The sequence below is a fragment of the Siphateles boraxobius genome, unplaced genomic scaffold (genome assembly GCF_051911475.1).
Source record: "Siphateles boraxobius isolate OS27281-9 unplaced genomic scaffold, OSU_SipBor_1 104, whole genome shotgun sequence".
Taxonomy (NCBI): domain Eukaryota; kingdom Metazoa; phylum Chordata; class Actinopteri; order Cypriniformes; family Leuciscidae; genus Siphateles; species Siphateles boraxobius.
This window is the reverse complement of record NW_027508705.1, coordinates 1626209-1646663: the sequence shown is the minus strand read 5'-3', so window position 1 is coordinate 1646663 and position 20455 is coordinate 1626209. Positions and strand designations below refer to the sequence as shown.

Below are 20455 nucleotides of genomic sequence, written 5' to 3'. Positions count from 1 at the left end.
TGCGTATCTTGCCGTGCATACACAGCTCTGGTTCGCTTCGGCGATGAAAACCAGTTGTACCAGCCTAATCGAGCATTGTTTATAGGGCGAGACCACGCCCTTTCTGGCGGGACGTGACGAAATGGGCGCGAAATGCCCCCATTGGATATGTGTCACGCAGAGCCTCTCTTGATAGGCTGCTGCTGTTGCCACAGGGCAGCCAATAGCCGTCTTGCCTTTGTCTGCATGCTGCCACATAGCGTTTTACATTAATCCAAAATTAAGGATAATTTTTGGCTTCAATACCTCGTGGAAAAGAGGTTTTCCCCGTAGCGTAAGACATTACGCAGTACTCGTTCCCTCTCTAGAGAGAACCGAGGTTACGTTAGTAATCGAGTACGTTGTCACAACGAGCGAGAAAGGTTGAAATGGAGCAGCTAAATCTCCCAACTACGGGAATCACCCGTTTTAAACAAACGCCGAACAGAAAACTAGAATCAACATTGGCCTGGCTTTTCAGAGATATGTAAGTTATATGAACTGAGGGATTTGAAATGTTGTCAAAACGACGTGGGGATGATGGTGGTTTTATTACTCAACAGGTGAGTAAGGTATTTTATTAAACCCATAAATTACCATATATAGTCATATGTCATTGTAAAGCATCAGTCCTACCTATTGTGAAGGATCATATTCCACACCCAAACAATATTTTCTTACGCAAAATGCGTACAGTTTTTTTAAAAACCGCTAGAGGGCCACAAGTTACAAGTTACAGTTTCTGTAAATGTTTTCCCATTTTTCCTATGATCAAACAATTCCCCTAGCAATCACAATGGTGTTCTCATCTTGAAGTAGGTCTAAAATCACTAGTTGTTGATTGTGATAGCCAGGGTAGTTAACTATTGTCAAGTGTTGGAAGCTTTCTTGAGTGTGTATAGCCTGAAAAAGCAGCTTCCTGATTACTTTATGGCATCTGAGATACTATGATGAGATTTGCAAATGGTGGTTATAGACCAACACTGCCAGCTCTCACTAGAACTCATTGTGTAGTAAACAGATTTAATGAGGAATGCTTCTGAGGGCATCCTGATTTGAAGTGATCAATAAGGAATTTGGACTGTCACTGGTGAACGTCCCCCTCAGTTCTCAAAATACCTCTCTGGTCCCTTGATCAAAGCGAGTGTAATCCTCAGCTTTCCCTCCGAGTCAGAAGTTACACAGATAAGGAGTCTGTGCTGTCCACCTTTGACCCTGATTACACTTTTTGGAGGAAGTGGTTCTCTAAAGTAGCACTTAAAAAGCCTTTGTTGTTGTGTAATGTTATACATCACCACTCACATAAGAAAAAAAAAACATGAAGAAAGATAGGTTTTTCCACAGGCGAATTCATAAACCCTTCAAAACATGCAATCAGCTCGAAGTCATAAATAACCTGTTTTTGTAAGTTTTGTTATAACTTCCTACATGGCTTATTTGAAGATAAGTTTCAACAGTTAAGTGATATTTATATGAGTTCACTAAGAGAAACACCAAAATACATGTTTTTTTTTTAATTTTATTTTGTGTTATCTGATTTTTTTATTAATTTTACTGAAGATCAGGGCATCCATATCAAATGACAATTTATTGGAGTTCCAATTCCAGTTAAATAATAATAAAAAAGACTGAAATTAGTATTTTCGAATTCATAACATGAATTTTTAGATTTGCCAAATATCACAGCATGGACGTAACAAATATATTCAAAAGATCTAAAAGCATGAATGCATGAAAGATACATACAGTACATTTAAAAAATATATCAGGAGGAGTAGGGCAATATTGTTTTGTTTTTTCAGAGAAGGTTAGAGATTAAATAAAGCCATAAGCATAACATTTCTTTAAAGGGATAGTTCGCCAAAAAAATGAAAAATCTGTAATTTACTCACCTTCGATTTTGTCCAACCCTGTATGAGTTTCATTCTTCTGTTGAACACAAACGAAGATATTTTGAAGAATGTTGATGGTAGCCATTGAAAATATCTTTGAAATATCTTATTTTGTGTTCGACAGAAGAATGAAACTCATACAGGCTTGGAACAAATATAAGGTGAGTAAATGATGACAGGATTTTTTTTTTTTTTTGTGGTAACTATCCCTTTAAGTTATTTGCTATCGTGATCCCGACTCCAGCCAGACGTTCTTCGATCCGTAAAACGAATCCCACTGATTTGAAAGGCGCTCGGCCTGCAATGTGACGTCATCGCTTCCGGTCTCTCCCCCCTCCCCCTCGCGCTGCTGCTGGTGCTCGCGCTGGGCTCGCGCTGTTGCTGCACAATAATCCAACATGGAGTAATCAGAGATGGGGCTCGTCGGGGCCACCCTCAGCAACATCAACGCATTTTCATCTAAGGGATTTTCGGGAATACACTCAAGCACTCAAAACTCTGGGAAATTATTCGGGGAGATCTGATTTAGGTCTCTTTAGCCCAAGATCCTGCAAGGTTTTCATCAGCAACTGGTTAGATCCAGTGAAAAGAGCGAGAGAGAAAGAAAAAAAGAAAAAACCAATCAAGACGGAGACGAGGAGAGGAGAGAGAGCAAATAGAAGACACTTTAGACGAACGAAATGTGAGGGATTATTTGGAAAAGAGTGGGATAAAAAATGACGAACGAACAGAGTGCACCCATTGTGGGATTTTTTTGTAGGTGAAACAAGAAAAATGATTGAAGAAACACACCCAAACGAGTAAGTACCTGGAAAGAAATGTCTTTTTTGGGGGGTAGGGTTTGTCTTTGTTCTGGACGTTTGTTCTCATGTCACATATTTAATGGTTAAAGTAAGTCAGCGAGCATCTGAGGATGGTGCTGGAAAAGTTTGGTTAACTATTTTACGTTGAAATGTTGAGTGGTATTGTCAGTGGAAAGGGGGATCGGGCCCTCTCCCACTGATAGTCTGAAGGAGGGAGGGGGAGATGGAGTACGTTAGGGGTGGATCGGAAATATTTGGTAAAGGGATTTGATGTTTTAAAGGCCCTTCCTTAAACATTCCTATGTGTATTTGCACGCCACACGTTGCTTAGCGCAGCAGAGCCATTTTGTTTGTTTGTTTTTTAAACAATTGAGCACGTTTAAATATTGACTATAGTCATAAATACCGAAGTGGTTTTATGTTCTGGAAAGTCAGTTGCAGTGGTCGGATAACTTATATCCGCCATTTGTTTTCTTCTTAGGCGCTTTGCATCGTTCTCATTTGCATACAGTGCTTCATTCATAAAAACACCATTTGACTTTGTTGGCTCGGTGACAATGCGTTATGTGTGAGGCAGGATTGCTGCTCGGGCTGTTTAATTAAATCTCTTAAATCTCAATAATGTTAATTTACCTCGTTTAACCCCTTAATGATATGACAGGCCGGAGCTTTTTAATGTAATGGTTGGCCGACTTATTTCTTCGCCTGCACACGCTATTTGTTTGTTTTTCACCGACTCGACGGTTGGCTCTAATAGGCCTTGTATTATATGTCATATATTCAGCTGTATTTCTTAATATTCTGCCCTTCCGTGACAGAATTGCTGTCACACGTTAACAATAGTGGCCTCACGGATGAATTGGAGTCAGTCTGCCAGCGCTTGTCAAACGGAAGGGCGAAGGGCAGAGGAGTTGTTGTTTGCACTCATTCATAAAAGCTGTAACCTTCAGCCGCTCCATTCATGACTGCAGAGATCGCTCCAGCGATAAGCGCGATCGGCGTGCGTCGAAAACACACGATCAAGGCAACACACCCCAGCCAGGAGGATAGAATAGGGTTAAAAAAATACTAATAGATAAAAAGAACACTTCTCAGGTGATTGCTTACATTAAGAATTGCACACAAAAAAAAACAAGTATCAAGTTTTCTGAAATGTTTGAATATGCAAATGAGGCATTGTCTAATTAAATATGCACTCATTTGCTTACATTTCTAGAAAACAAATCTGAACATTGGAGGAAGTCAAGTTCAGAATTCTTATTTTTCTGACATATTAGAGTCGGGTTTTTACAGAGGGGATTTAATTTGGATAAATCAGTCCATAAATCAGTAAACATTGTCAACAGCCAGAACAAACAAAAAAATCACCAATTTCAGAACCTTCAGAATATAGATAGGAATAAAACTGTAAAGTTTGGAGAATGTTAGTGCTGCTGAAGTGAGAAAAAATACAGTAAAAAAATCTGATACTGTAAATGAAATCTACAGACGCAAATAAATAAAGATACATTTAAAAGTGGGGTTTTTTTTCAGACTAGTGAAAAGAATACATCCAAAATACACTTTGGGCCAAAAAGCCAAAAAAAAAAAAAATCTCCAAATTGACTGATGCATGAAAAAACTGTATTTTTGCCTGTAGTGTCTCGCCTTAAAATGACTTTGTGCAAATAGTGTACATAATACATAAACGGGCAGGTGCAGCTAAAAGGTGAGTTACCAAATGAAAACTAAGCTTACTTACTCATTAATTACTGTCCATGAAGTTATGACACATTACGCTGGACATTAATGAGAGGTTACAACAGTAACCATAGTTCCTCCAAAATACCATAGTTATTTCAGGGCTTGTTACTATGATAAATGTTTATTAACATTCATCAATATTAAGTATGCAGGTGGTTTAAACTAACTGAGGTTGCTACATTGGTAGTTAAGGTCGGGTTATATAAGTATACCCTTACCAAAGTTACTGTGGTAATCATAGTGGAATCACTTTAAATGTCTTATAAAGTATACTTTAAAAGTAGTTTGTTCTAACTTGTAAACCAATAAAGTGATACAATGCACTTATTGTGTACATGTTTTAGGTTGTACTTATCTATTACTAAACCCCATAACTTAACCAATTAACCAGACCTCAAAACCCGTCCCTGACCTCACTCGCATCCCACCTTAATAGCAGCAAAAGATTTCTGCAATACACTGTGCACACAATAAGTTTCATTAGACCAAACCATTTTTCGTTACACTTTATTTGGTAACACTTTATAGTGTCCTTGTTACATGTAGCTACTTACCTTAGTAATAACAGTAAGTTATGCGTAGTTAATTACATGCAACTAACCCTAAACCAAACCCTAGCCTAACCCTAAGCACATGTTGTTAATTCATATCACTCAGTACTTAAATATATAATTACACCGTAACTATGACACCTCAAAATAAAGTGTAACCCTTGTCACAGTATAATTATATATTTATGGTCATATTAATTAAAATGATTTGGTTTAAGGTAAGTTGCATGCGGTTATATGCATCATTTATGGTTATTATTGCAGTAATTACATGTAACATATGTAACACGGAAACTGTAAAATAAAGTGTTACGCGATTATTTTTAAAATTTGATTGTAAGTTTGCACATTATATACTCATCTACCATGTTATTTAGGGACTAGCTGGTTGAGGAGCTTTTTACCCAATAGGATGAATGTGACCCAGCACTCAAACACAGGCAGACCAGTCATACCAATCGTATTGATCTCTGTAAAAATGTTCCCAAACTAACATTTGACTCTGCCTGTAAATAGTATAGAAGACAACAGTGCAAAATGACTTTGGAAAGGTCACCCGGTCCCCAACCATTCCCAATCCCCTGCCCTGTGCAGGAAAAATCGATTTCAGATCCTCATTTTCACTCTGACTCATACGAACAGCCTCGGCACAGACTGTGTGTGCCGTAAACAAAAGTATTACTTTGTGTATGTCAGTGTATGATTATCCTCAACGCCACGCTTCAATGCATATTCTTTCTTACATGGTCTAGATTACAATATTGTTCGATAAAAATCGTTACGACAGCACTTAGCTGCTCCTTCTTTTCCCAACCTGTCTGATATTTTTGACATGCTCGCTTGATCTGCAGCAATAATTAACCGTAATAATGTCTTAAAATGATGAGAGTTCAATGTTACACTATAGCAAGCTCAGCGGTTTTAGAGCCTTGTGTCTCTCTTTCTTTTAATTTGATTCAATATTGGTTATGTTAGCCATTTAATTCCCTTTAAGAGGATGTTGGACTGTATTGCTTTCCCTGGATTTGTCTGGGAAAAAAGAGCTTTACTTAAATCTGCTTATATTCTGATCGGGTTGAGTTTATTGAAGTGTAATAAACCGAGGATTGACTGTTATGCCACTATGACCTCAAGTGTATTTATATATTTATTTATCGTAAACGGGATGCTTATGTACTTGGGGTGAGTTTTTGCATTCATATTCTGTGAGTAAATAGGCAAACATGTTTTGTTTGAATGCAACAAAAGCCCTTGTATGTTTGAAACCTGCGATGATCTCATTCACACTCACATGTTTCACATCTTGCACTACATTACAAGATAATAATAATAATAATAAAGAGACAAGTTAACACAAGTCAAGGTCCACGAAATGCACTATACTTTAGTTTTGGTCCTTCCTTAGGAGTCATGCTCAGGTTATGTAACCAATAAATGAATATTGAAGCTGGCAAGGATGTGCTTCACATATCTGCATAAGTTAAGTGAGTTTTTGTCCTCTTTAAGACTCTAAATATATGATTGAGCAACAATACAGTAATAATAATGGTTCTTTTAGTAAATATTAGGGCTGCGAGATATCGAAATTATCGGAATATTGCAAAAGAACTGCAATTAATTATTTTAATACTTCAAAAACTTCTGAAAAGTCAATGTTTTTAGGTCGATACAGATAGCAGCGTTTGTCCGATGGCATATGTGAGACAATCAACAAGCCCAACACAAGAATGTGAAACATATGTATATTAAAATATATTTAAATTGTTTTTACACTCAAAGCATATTGTATTGCATATCACATTATTTAAAAAGTTATTAAATATCACGTTTTTTCTTCAATAATATGCAGCCTTATGCTTGTTTAAATACAATTGTCAAAATATCATGGAAAAGTGGTGAATTAGAGATTTACAGTTGGCGTTTATCTCCATTTTAGATTTCAAGAAGTGCTTTTCTTATTTCCCATTATTAGACGTACTGCGCTCCTTATGAATGCGTTTTAAATCCTGTGGAAAAGACGCGAGGGCCAAATGCTCCTGCCCAATCTTCCAGGCTGTTAATTTTTTATTTGATTGTTTCCTTAAAGGTTTTCTTGGTCAAGCCAAGTAGTAAAATGTGATGGTTTATTTGTGAAGGCCACTCTGCTGTTGTCCAAACATAGCTCCCAGTCCTTCGGAGAACGAAAGCGGTGTCAACTTCTCACCCCTCTGTGGTCCTGCTGAGAAGAGAACACAGAAAGCTCTTCTGTCACGGCCCAGACAGGAAGCCATTATCTGCGCTTTATTGAACCTGTTGTTCTTTTTCATTCAATCAGCCCATCCCTTCCCCCTCCCGAAAAGCATCGCAGAGCCAAATGAGGTCTTGTGAAATTCAGTGGCTCTCATATGGAAATGCGCATGTGTCCACTGGAAGTCCAGTCGACTGCACAAGTTCATTTATTCAGTGTGCTTCCACAGCCCAGTGACTGGTCATTCAATAGTAAAGCATGATAACGCGGAGACTTTTGCCAACACGTTCCCGAGCCAGCAGAAGCGGCCAAACGTCCGAGCCCCGATCTTAGCCCCACCACTCCAAGTTTGTTAACTCGAAATCAGGATTCAGACTGAATTGAATATAGTGCTGGGCGGTTTGACCAAAAATATATATCACGTTTTTTTTTCAAGATTATGCCGGTTTTCCGGTTTATGGCATTTTTTTTTTTCATGCATAATCATGTGTTCAAAGCATTTTCTACTGGTTGAGAGAGGAATTACTGCAGTAAATTGACTTAGGATGGTCTATTTTACTGTCATTAGTGAATATTGTAGAATAGAATAGCGCCCAGAATAACCTAAAATTGTTATTTCTTAACGTTCTAATAACGTTCTTATAACCAGGAAATAACGTTAATACAACGTTTATATAACGGGAGAATTGAACGTTCTAATGACGTTTGAATGATGGTCTTATAACCAAGCAAGAACATTAATTCAACATTTATATAACGGGAGAGTTGAACGTTCATATAACGTTTTGAATAAAGTTCTTATTTATAACCAATAATAATAAAATAGACCAGCGTGTATCTGAGAGCGCGGCACATTATGTTCCCCGCGTGAGCAGAGAGATTCGTGCTTGCTCATTATATTAATGTACTTTCGCGCTACAATAATGCGCTCTCGACATTTGACAGGAAAATGACGCCACAGTTCTGCAGCATCCATCTTCCCTGTAACGTAACACCAGAGCACTGCTGTTTACCATAGACAGTAAAAGTAAACTGCTGTTTATCCTAGCCTCGCAGTCGCTGCTTAGAAGTGCAACATTATAAAGGGTCCGTCTGAAACAGTGTCGCGCGCGCAGCGTAACGTTCGTTCCGAACTTTGTGTAATTAAATACATCGGTATGGCGGTATATTAAAAATTTATATCATAACAAAAATATACACCGGTTTTCGGTATGAACCGGTATACCGCCCAGCACTAATTGAATATCAAATGCAACGGGACACCTGGACTTGAACAATAGCTTTGGTATTACTTGCCAGCATTATTTAGCTCTCTTTGTGTCCTTTCTGGCCTTAAGGGTTGGTTTTCCCCCTTCTCAGGTTAAGGATGTAGTTGATATATGACACAGGTCTATGGTTGAATAGCACTTTATTCTGCTTGTAACCATATGTTTTTGGTGTCAAGTTTAGATATTTGTCAAGCAGTTTTTACTTGAACATTATGATATAAACAATTCAAATGTGCACACTCATTAAATGTGTAGGGGTAAGATAATCCTATTTTACTTGGTTTATACCACATACTTGACATTTATACCACTTGGCATTGATAATCAAAACCTTTGTCCAAAATTAAATGGTGCAAAGGTGTTTCAAATGAAGGTTTAAAAGATTTTTCCTTTTTATCTTCTCCTCGCCACATTAACACAGACACTACCGTTGGAAAGTTTGGACTCTGACTGTAAATCAGTAAATGTAATGTATTCCTGTGATCATTACTCCAGTCTTCAGTGTCACATGATCCTTCAGAAATCATTCTAATATGTTAATCTGCTGCTCAAGAAACAATTTTTTTTTTTTTTTTTTTTTTACATGTACAATGTACATTTCTACATTTCTTATCAATGTGGACAACAGTTAGGCCTGATACGTTTGTGGAAACATCATGATTTTTTTTATTTCAGGATTTAAAAGACAAGCATTTATTGGAAATGTCTTTACTGTTACTTTTGATAGATTTAATATGTCCTTGCTGAATAAAAGTATTAACTTAATAAGAAAATGTACTGACCCCAAATCTTTACAGTATAGTATAAATATGTGTCACATGGCCATCTTTGGCTACGGTTTGATGTCTGTCTTGCTCCATGAGCTTTGTGTTTTTTGTCAAATTGATAATAGTTCTGCTTTTGACACATGGATCGATATCAGTGCATGACAATGGAGCAGTCATGAATCTAATGGTGGGATAACCATTTTGAGCTTATTAGAAATTTAAATTACTAATAATATACTTGAGCCTGTAGTGTCTGTGCCCCGAGCACAGAACTTACACATAACTGTGTCATTTAATATAATGCCTTTTCAACATTACAGTTCATTCATTGTAATGCATGATAAAATAGACTTGCTTTTAAAAGGAGAGTCTTGTGTTTCCTCTTTTCTGTCTCTTGTAGAGTAGGGCCGGGCAGGGTTACACAGACCTTATCTAAGGAAGTAACACTCTCTGCCCTTATCAGGTTTGGTGCAACTGTTTAACCCACATGCCAAAAGGGGCAGAAACCACTCTGCCCCACATTTATATATTGGTTTTTCATTACTTGCTCAGGTTTTTTTTATTTTTTATATGTGTGCCCTGTGCCAGATTTCTCTTTCGGGGTGGGGGCGGTTAAACGCAATCATTCTGAGCTCTTTGTGTGAGGAACGCACTTAAATTTAAAGGGGCCATATGATAGTATTTTAAAAGGTCAATATTTTGTTTATTGGCTGTACTATAATAGATTAACATGCTTTAATGTTTAAAAAACGTATTATTTTCACACACTGCACATTATTGCAGCACCTGTTTTCCCAGTCTGTCTGAAACGCTCTGATGAGCTCAGGTTTCTACAAAGCCCCTCGTTCTGATTGGCCAGCTGGTTCAGTGCATTGTGATTGGCCAAACACCTCAAGTGTGTGTCACAAACGGTTAATAATATTGTTGGTTTTATCGTATTGTTTGGGGGGGGGGGGGGGTGTAAAAAAATTCTTGCGTCACAATAAGTGTATTTGGATTGTAAAAACATTTTAGTAACTAAACAGAATTTTATTAGGTTTAGTGACGGACAACATGTTACAATGTGTGCAATTTCTGGTAAGCTACTGTTTATTTATTATTGCCTGAGACAAATTTCACAAATTCAATTCAATTATTGTGATTTGATTCAACATTGACTGATCCGGATAAATATTAGGTACACAAGATAGGCGTTAATTTTTCTCAAGAAAAAAAATCTTACCTAATGCTGTAAACATACAGACCAGCTGGTAGTATTATTTAAGGTTAAAAAATAACTCTGTTTAAATATAATGTGTTTTTTATTATAATAACAACTTTATTTAATGTTATAAGTAAAAATATAATAAATATGTAATATACTACACATATTTAGCAAAATACTCCCTATGGCTCTTTTTTCTAGCCAACTAACGTGCTATATATTATGGTCATTAAATTGCTTTCCTGAGGTAAATGTTATGATTTTTAAGCTACACATAACACATAAGCTGTTTTATTGACCTCTTTTCTGTGTTTTTTTCTGACATGGCGACAACACTACAATTCACTCCAGCCTCACCATCTTTCTGTGCGTACATGCCTTTGGTGGGCATCATGCTAACGATATTCACTATATTTCACTTTGTGATGTGGATGGCAGGTCTGGATCAGTGTTCTCTGTTAGACAGAATAAATCCCTCTCGTGGGAGACTATGAGCTTTGTAACTTTCTGATCTTATACATGCACAGATACATTACACACTTAAGGAAATGGAAAACATTAATGACTCAAAGGGGCCATGATGCTTTTTAATCACCGAAAAGCTTTCCCTCTTTTTAAAAAAAATCTCATTCACGCTCACACATATTCAATGTCAAATCAGACGCCTCTTTTTCAATAAAGTGTCATATCCTGTCAGAGATGTGAAAAGTCCTATCTTTAGAGTTTTGCTTTGGAAAAATAAGCTCGCAAACATGTATTTATCTAGTAACTAGGGTCAATTTTAATTTCATGGTCTCTAAAAAAAAATGAAACTAATGTCTTTTATCACAATTTTATAAAAGCAATAAGCATCCCTCACACCTGATTAAAATCACTTTAATGCATAGAGAGAGAGAGAGAGAGAGAGAGAGAGAGAGAGAGAGAGAGAGAGACTCCTGACTGAGCTTGAAACTCTCGTGTGTTAAATGTCATGTGTTCACATGTCTACTGAATGTCCGCTGCACCACTGGACTCAATAGCGGGGGTGTCCTGTATTCCTGTCCAAATTCTGCTCTTGTAAAGAACTATGATGCAATTTGGTGCCTGCAAGGTTTTGTTTTTCCTCTGTACATCAGCAAAGATGCAAAGGGGAAAAATCAGACAAATAGACAAAGTCTATGACTCTTAAAGGGTTAGTTCACCCAAAATTCAAATTACTGTCATCATTTACTCTCCCTCATGTTGTTCCAAACCCGTAAGACTTTTGTTCAGCTTCGGAACATAAATGAAGATCTTTTTGATGAAATCTGAGAGCTTTCTTTCCCTCCATTGACAGCTACGCAACTACCACTTTGATGCTTCAAAAAGTTCATAAAGAGATCGTAAAACTTGTCCATATGAATTGAGCGGTTTAGTCCAGATTTTCTGAAGAGACTCAATCGCTTTATATGATGAACAGATTGAATTTATGCTTTTATTCACATATAAATATTAATCAGTGAACATAAAACGAATCTAAACTGTACCTAACAAAGCTCATTGGTTCTTGCAGAAGCTCAAATGTGCTGCGTATGCCTTTAAAAAAATATAAATGTTGATAAAATAGCAACAGTACCTGGCCAAACTGGTTGGTGTGCATTTCATATGTGAGATTCCACATGTATCTATTATCATATTTTCATTAAATTACTTGTATTCATAATCATTTCAGCAAAAAATATTGCTTTATAGAAAGATGTGGTGACTGGTATCCGGCCTTTGTTTTCCTCCACTGTATCTATGCTTTCATAGATATTTTCCATAATAAAAAAATAAAAAAACACCTCTTTACAACTTAAATTAACTTTACAACTTGTGCTTCATGTATACCAACAGTTTGGGGTCAGTAATATACAGTATATGTGTATGTATATGTGTATACAATTATTATTATTTTTTTTGCTGTTTCCACAGAAGTATTGATTAGCACAACTGATTTCAACTATGATAATAATAATAATAATGTTTCTTGAGCAGCAAATCAGCATATTGTAATGATTTCTGAAAGATCATGTGACAATGAAGACTGGAGTAATGATGATGAAAATTCAGCTTTGTGTCACAAGAATAAATTACATTTGAACCTACATTTCAAAAAGTAAAGTTATTTTAAAATGTAATAATATGTCATACTATTACGTTTTTTGCTGTATTTTATATAAATCCAGCCATGGAGAGATGTTAGTGTGGAACTAAAATAGCATAATGCAATGCCTAAAGGGACCGTTCATTCAAAACAAAACATATTCTGTCATTATTTACTTACCCTCATGTCTTTGGCATTTCTGAAGAATATTGGTAACCAAACAGTTTTGGTGACCATTGGTGATTAAATGATGACAGAACTTTCGTTTTTTGGTGAAACATCCCATTTATTTAAATAGTAGGTGCTATTGGAAGTAAAAGACATATTTTCGGTGTACAAGTTGCTTGCAAAAACATTTTTAGTCATAAAACATTGCTACTTCTGAAAGCCCTCCAATGGATAAACCAATGGGTCAAGGTTTAGCCTTTGCTAGGTGATGCCAAAACTACACCATCTGCCTTCAGAAAGCATCTTTCTCTATTAACAGCCATCATCGTACTCGCTCTTTTCTTAAACGCTCAAACGACCAGGACCAGCTCTCCTGTTCGCACCAGTGATTGATGGTTAAGATGTAGGTGTTTACACAGCGTATGGGCTCCGAGTCAGCTCTCGTGTGCATTGCGTTGCGTGCGTGTGGTGTTTGATGTAGAGGGGCACAGTAACTAACTGCACTGGTTCATGTTCGGTTGAGCCCACACCCTGTGCATGTGTGGGTGTTGTTGGTCGTAGCTTTAGCTGGAGGTGTAGGCGAGTTGGAGCTTACGCTGCTTGGAGATTATATTCTCTGCACGTTAGACTGCGAGAGAGAGAAAGCTGTGCTGTAGGCCGCCGGCTCAAGGCAGAAATGGCTGCTTGTGGATGACTCATACTCCAGCTCTCCGAGTGCTTGTCAAGGAGACTGAATCATACAGTGTGTGTGAAGAGGAGGCTGGAGCTTTCCGGACGCAGACATGCTCGGTCCCCGTCCTTCTGAGCGCTCGCCCCGCCGATGCCGTGAGCGCTGCCGCTAGATACACAGAGATGACGGAGAACAGCGGGTAAGCCCGGTCCAGGCAGGTTTTTCCAGATCGTTCTGCTGTCAAGTGCCGTTCTGCTCTGCGTTTGTCTGTCAGTGCTGCCGTATCTTTGCAGGTTTAAAACGCAAGGCGCTGCTTTGGATTGCAAAGGTGGCGGTTGTGGGGTCCATGTGGCGTCCACACGATTTTGATCACAATCTGATTCTCAGTGCATCTCGGTTTTTCAGCAACAGTGCAGGGATGCAAATTTGTGGTGAGCTGATAATTGTGTATGAAGATTAGATGTAAACGCCATACTGAAACATGTCTGCGCTGACTGGCCAATAGGAATAGGATCAGCGGCTATAATAAACCAGAGGCAGCTCATTCTGTGTAGATGAAATGCCGCATCAGAACCGCCTTAAGCTTGGTCGTTGATGTGGATTGTTTATGGATGTGCATGAGCATGATCAACTTTTAAAGTGATGTTTTTTTTGTGATGAACTATGTCTTGCGATTGTGGTTCATGTGTAATGAGTTCATTGGTTGGTTTCTTTATGATGATGCTGTAACGATTTTGCAGCGTTGTACTTATGTATGCCAATTATTAATGTTTTATCCTAAGCTTTCCAATACCCAGAAATATAAAAAGAATCATTTAACATTTCAGTTATAATTGTTTGTAGATCGATGTAGAATAATTTGAAAGAGAATGGTTATGCATTTGTGAATAAATTTTTGTCCCCCACCTCTAGTGTCAGTCACAGGTTGAAGAATGTTTGATATTATGAGTCAGATTAACACAAGAGATTTTGGCTATTGAATAATAAACCATCAAGCCTTGCGTATGTGAATGTTTAACATGGGTAAGGGGGTAAATGCTGGTAAAATCACCATTATACACAGACTTGACTGCCTTATTGTTTTTATACATAATATAATAAGAGACACCAATGATTAATTAGTAGTTTAAATATATTAATACAATATTTAATGAATAATAAAAAACTATTCTTCCACCAAGTAATGTTTTTATTGTATGCTGCTTAGTATCACATTAATATAGAATTCGAACGCAATGTTGTCCGTTTATCGACTGTTCGTGTTCGACGATATTAACTGATATTATCTGAGAAATAGAAATGGTTGATAAAAGCTCTGTGTTTATGGTGTTCAGTCTTGAAATGGCAAATATCCAGCAGGCCTTTGTGGCAGCCAAAAACAAACACACAAATTGTGTAGTTGTATGCACAGTGTTTTTGGATCCACTTTTGTTTGATTTGCTTGAATTAAACAAATGGTTAAAGGAGCTTAAATTTGTTTAAGCAAAGGAAGAAGTTGTCTAGTAATAAACATTCTCGGAAGCACAAGCTTTATGGATGGGTAGTACTCTTCATCAGTCTCTGTAATTTTGGAAATGTTTCCGGCACCTCACGCGGATACGACCACCCTATATTTGGCCTCACGAGAGAAGATTGCGGTTTGAATTAATTTGTGGCCAATGGCCATGCTGTCATAATTCCCTGAGACGTCCATTGTTGATCTCGTTTAGACTCTGGGAAGAGGTGGCGACATATCATTTAAAGTCTAGAGAACGTGGACAATTCCGCATTGTACGGAAACCATCGTGCCCTATTGTAACGCCGGTGCCCCTGATTGTAATCAAATAGACTAAACTATGGTGAGACATCCGTCTATCTGTCACTCTCTCCTGACTTCACCACAGTTCCTCTCTGGCCTGACAACCTGCACGTAGACTAAAATACCCAGCCACAGCAATTCTGCAAGTTTTGTCATTGTTACTTCTGTAAACTGGAACTTGTAGACCTTTTATCTTCGAGGAACCCCTGAGTGGGTATTTTTGCTGGCCCTTCGGAAGGCACCTAAAGAATCCCAGTGGCTTTCTATGACCTTTTAATATGGGTAGTGTTGAAATATATTTGTACTTTGTGTTGTTTTGTGTCAAGGTCATTTAGGTTTGTCCTTTTCTCACCTCCATCTTAAGGGGAAATATGTCATTTCTGTGGAACTAGATGTTTGAAGTGTCTGACTGGACTTACCATAAAACAAGTGAGTTTGAGGCAAGTCTACCTGCAATGGAAGACTGTTCATTGTGTGGAAAACCTGGGGAATCTTGTCAATCCTTTGTGAGGTTAAATTAAATCCATGCAGACCATTTATTTTGTTAAAGGATCATTTATAATTTTAGTTTACTTTAAAATTAAAGTTCTGTCATCATTTTATCACCCATATGTTGTTCCAAACCTGTATGAGTTTCTTTCTTTTACTCTTTTCCATACTATGAAAGTGAACAGTGAGAACAAGCTCTAAAAGACCAAACACACCATGAAAGTATCATACAAATTAAGTTTCAGAAGTCATATGATATGACAGTTTTGTTTGAGGAAAACTGAAATTTAAAGGGTTAGTTCTCTCAAAAAAAATTAAAAAATTGTCACCATTTACTCATTTTTTTACCCCATGTCATTCCAAAGCTATGAGACTTATTCTTCGAAACACAACTTAAGATATTTTAAGAGAGACATTTCTGAAACTCAGTGTCAAAACAATCAAAATTGGCATGCTTCAAAAAGTTGTAATGTATATGAATTAATTAATCCATATGAATCAAGCTGTTTAATCCAAGTCTTCTGAGAGACATAGGCTAATCGCTTTTCATGATGAACCGATTTAATTTAGGCTTTTATTCACATATAAACATTCACATTGATCAACATAGAGCACAAGAACCAATGAGGTTTGTTCTTGCATGTCACACAAGCATGTTTGAGTTTCCTCTACAACAAAATAAGTTTGTTCTTATATGCGTCAAGCATGAATGGTAGAGTTTGTTTACCATTTGTCTTTATGAAATGTTTGAAGCTTTCAAAGATTTGGTTGAAAAAATCTCTTCATTTGTGTTGTGAAGATGAACAAAAGTCTTATGGGTTTGGAAAAACATGAGTGAGAAAATGTTGACAGAATATACATTTTTGGGTGAACTATCCCTTTAAGATATTATTCACGAAAATCTTTGAAAACAGGATGGTTTGAAACCCACTAAATAGACTCTAGCTATGCAAATGATATATGTCAGTGTTGATGTACCAGTATTTATGTAGCCATGCTACCCTGTGAGTTGGCCATAATTGAACTGCACACATTATCTTTTTTTGTTGTTAGTCAATACAAGTCGGACACTTGCGGACAAAAAGCGGATGGAGGTTGTTGCTTTTCTTATTTACTTTTTGGTTATACTATTTTTTGGTTATACTATACTAAGTGTCCTTGTTACAGTGTAATTACACATTTTAGTACTGAGTATTAATACATGTACTCACTACAGGGTTAGGATTAGTTTTAGGGTTAGTTGCATGCATATGCGTTACTGTAACTAGTACATGTAACATGTGGAACAATGACACTAAAATAAAGTGTTACCATTTTTTTTTTCCATTATGACTCCTCCTAAAGGCCATAACAATGGAATGAGCGTGTGAGACACGTTTGAATGGAGCTGGAATGAGACGGATGGTTGATGGAGTGTCACCTGTGTGGCGCTCAGAGAGTTGTGTGTTGGCTGGTTACGGTGGGGTGTGACGCTGGCCTGACGCCCACTGTCGCACAGATGGGAGAGAGGCCGAACTGAAACACCTTCCAGCCTGGGACGGCAGCGAGCAGAGGGAGTCGTGGCTTTCGCCGCCTTCGTACATTCTGTTGTGTGTGTGTGTGTGTGTGTGTGTGTGTGTGTGTGTGTGTGTAGGCGCACGCTTCACATTATGTCTGGTAAATGCCTGTAATTCTATGACCCTATTCCCCCCCGAGAAGCCAGATGGTAGATGTCCCAGCATGCTAAAGAGACATGCTAAATATTCTCAGTTATTTACTTGGAAAAGATGACCAGCTGACTATCGCTGGTAAAACAACAGCATTGGATGACTGGAGTGGAAATTGTGGAATTATTTGAATCATGCAGGATATATTTTGGGTTTCCAGGGTCATAGAAATTTTGTCGTGACTAAACTTGTGTAGTTTCGGTTCCTGTTTTGTTTTGTTTCAATGACTAGTTATTGCTCTTAGAAAAAAATAGTCTGATAACTACGGAGCCCCTGAAGGGACCTTTGCAAAAAAAAAAAAAAAAAAAAAAAATATATATATATATATATATATATATATATATAAAGACTTTCGCGTGCGCACGGAAAACTATCCTGTGCTCACGCATTACAATTTCCGGTTTGTGTTATAGTGTCTTTACTACAAATATGGGAAAAGGGATGAGATGAGTGTATGGATACAGTTGGATGCATAAAACCCCACTAGAAGACAAGCCTGCAACCTTCACCCAAAAAAAGGAAAGGAGATCAGAGTCTGTTTTTATATCAATGGAGAAGAGGCTTCAATGAACTGTTTTTGTGAGGAAATAGCTTATTTAATGAATCGACTGCCTGTCCACTAATCTTCCACATGTTTTGCGCTAAACAATACTTTTGTTGGGAATGATAGGCTATGTAGATTTTACTATGATAAAAAGGTTATTTTATGAGAGAATGCAAATAAGGGGATGTCGCGAGCCGCGACGGGTAGGATCCATTTGCGACTTTACCATAGTATTAAAATAGTAATATTGAATGATATTGTATGTGGTCTAAAGAAAGTATAAAATACAGATGTATTCTCTCTTTGACTTTCAGGTTTTACCAGTTATGATAAGACTTGAATTGTAACTGCATGTATGCATATGATGCTGATATGATGCGTTTTATTATAAATATTTGTATTTTGTTTAATTAAAATAAAACATGAAGTGTTGTCAACTGTTTAATGATGATAATAGAACGCTTCCTCATGAATGATGGTATAATTTTTTTAAATTAATTAAATATGTATTTAATTACAATTAAGTTTTTAGTGTAATCTTAAATGTATTTTTTGCGGCCTGCAATGACTAGTGCTTTGCAGCTAATAGAGATATTCATGTTTTTTTTCCTCACAGTAAAGCACAGTCCACAAACAATGCAGTCCTATTGTAGCTTTACTAGCGATATAGCACCACATATAGGACATTTATTCACAAGAGCAACGCGCTAATATTCCACAAGAAACTGACTGTCATAAAACTTTGAACTGCGGGCACTGACGTCACTGCCATTACATATAGAGTGCCGAAGTTATGACGTCACTTTGTAGACCAAAACGCACTTCCGGTTCCCTCGTCCTAAAGTCTATGGGTTTTTTGAACGGATTTTTGCTAAATCGCCTGAAATAAGGTCTGTGGTTAACAAAGCCTCTAAATATTTCCACGTTTTGATCTATGACATAAAACACACCAGTTAAAACCTGCTTGTGTTTTTTTTAAAAACTTTATTGTGTCTGCTTGTGGTTTTTTAAACTTTATATAGGCTTCAAAATGTATACATTTTGGGATTAACTTGTAAAGATTATCTTGATAGACAAAACGTGTAAGGGTCACAACTCTTTGTTGAACACAGATCTTATTTTTTGCGATTTTCCAAAAGTCTATGGGGAAAATGCATAGATTTTCGATCGAGGGAACCCATGCGTCGCTAACTTCCGAGTTCTCCTACAAAGTGACGTCATAACTTCAGCACTATAGGCTGAGGTGCCTCGTGTGATTTAAGTAAGCAGTTACACTTTCTCCGATGGAAAGAGACACCGATCCTCTCATAATAAGACAACTCTCCGGAGGCATGCTCCAAGCACACTCTCATCTCAGCCCTATTCCCACATTTGTAGTAATGGCGCTATAACGCAAACCGGAAATTGTAACGCGTGAGCACGCGATAGTTTTCTTGTGCGCACGCGGAATTCTGTATTTTATTTTTGATTTTTGCAAAGGTCTCTTCAGGGGCTCCGTAGATAACACTAACACCCTTCATCTGAAATGAAAAATTGTCATTAACACACCCTCATGTTGTTTCAAGCCCAACCCAGGTTCATTGGGAAAACGTGTCTTGTGGCAACATTTCTGCCAATTTATATTACATTGATTCTTTTTGTGATGTATTTTACAGGGCTCGAATTTCATTGCGGGTATTGCGCACCATTTTAATCATTCCCGCAGGTCTTGTGTTTATAATGCGGGAAATTCCCGCAAACATTCATGTAGGCCTATGAGTGAATTTAACCTAACAGATTATAAGATCAAATCAGTCATTTTAAAACTTTCTGCGAGACGCAATTTCACAAACAGCGTGAGTGATTCTGCCAATGCCGCATCTTCTCTGTCTCTCAATGTGTTGCACAAGGCAAGTCAATCGCGCTGCACTGCAGGCGGCGACTCTAGACTCTCGCGTTTCGGGAGTCGGGACATATGATGGAAATGTCACTTGCATAATCGGGCCATTGCATCGGCACTAATGTTTATAATTTGTGCGTCTTTTTAAGTCTTACCTATTTAAACATTCAAGCGATTTTAACCCGCATAACAAACAGCTCGTGAGTAACAAAACTGAGTTATTTTTCTTGAATTATATCGCTTTAACGGTCAAAAGCACACAACATTGTCTAAATTCCAGTCTTGGGGAGTATCCTCTCAAACACAATCGGTTATGTCTTAAAAAAATAATACAAAAAGAAAATGCATGTGACACTATAATGAAAACAGTATGGGTCGTTCACGTTACGTCTTTTGCGCGCTCATCCTTTGCTGAAACGTCTTCGTCTTCATGGAGAACGTGGCTCATGATTGCTAAGCAACAGGGAGCCCTTTTTAAAAGAAGAGAAAGTGGCGCGGACTGGCTTTACACGCAACATGTGAACGTGGATCCGTGCACTAGCTCTTAAAGTGAGAGTAGCCTAAAATGTGTCTGTCATTATTGTATATAAAACAACAAAAGATCGCATTAATTGTAAGGAATCA

The 20455-nt window shown here is 37.5% G+C and overlaps 1 protein-coding gene across 2 annotated transcripts in view; it reads left to right on the top strand.

Annotated features, from left to right (window-relative positions):
• Positions 1-421: 421 nt before the first annotated feature.
• spred2b (sprouty related EVH1 domain containing 2b) overlaps positions 422-20455 on the top strand; it is a 43648-nt gene continuing 23614 nt past the window's right edge. The window contains exon 1 of one of the 2 annotated variants that reach the window (XM_077247021.1): positions 422-581. In XM_077247021.1, coding sequence (XP_077103136.1) covers positions 556-581 — 26 coding nt within the window. In that variant the 5' untranslated portion in view covers positions 422-555. Of the gene's footprint in view, positions 582-2287; positions 2711-20455 lie in introns of those variants that run through there. The other variant, XM_077247020.1, reaches the window with a different exon arrangement.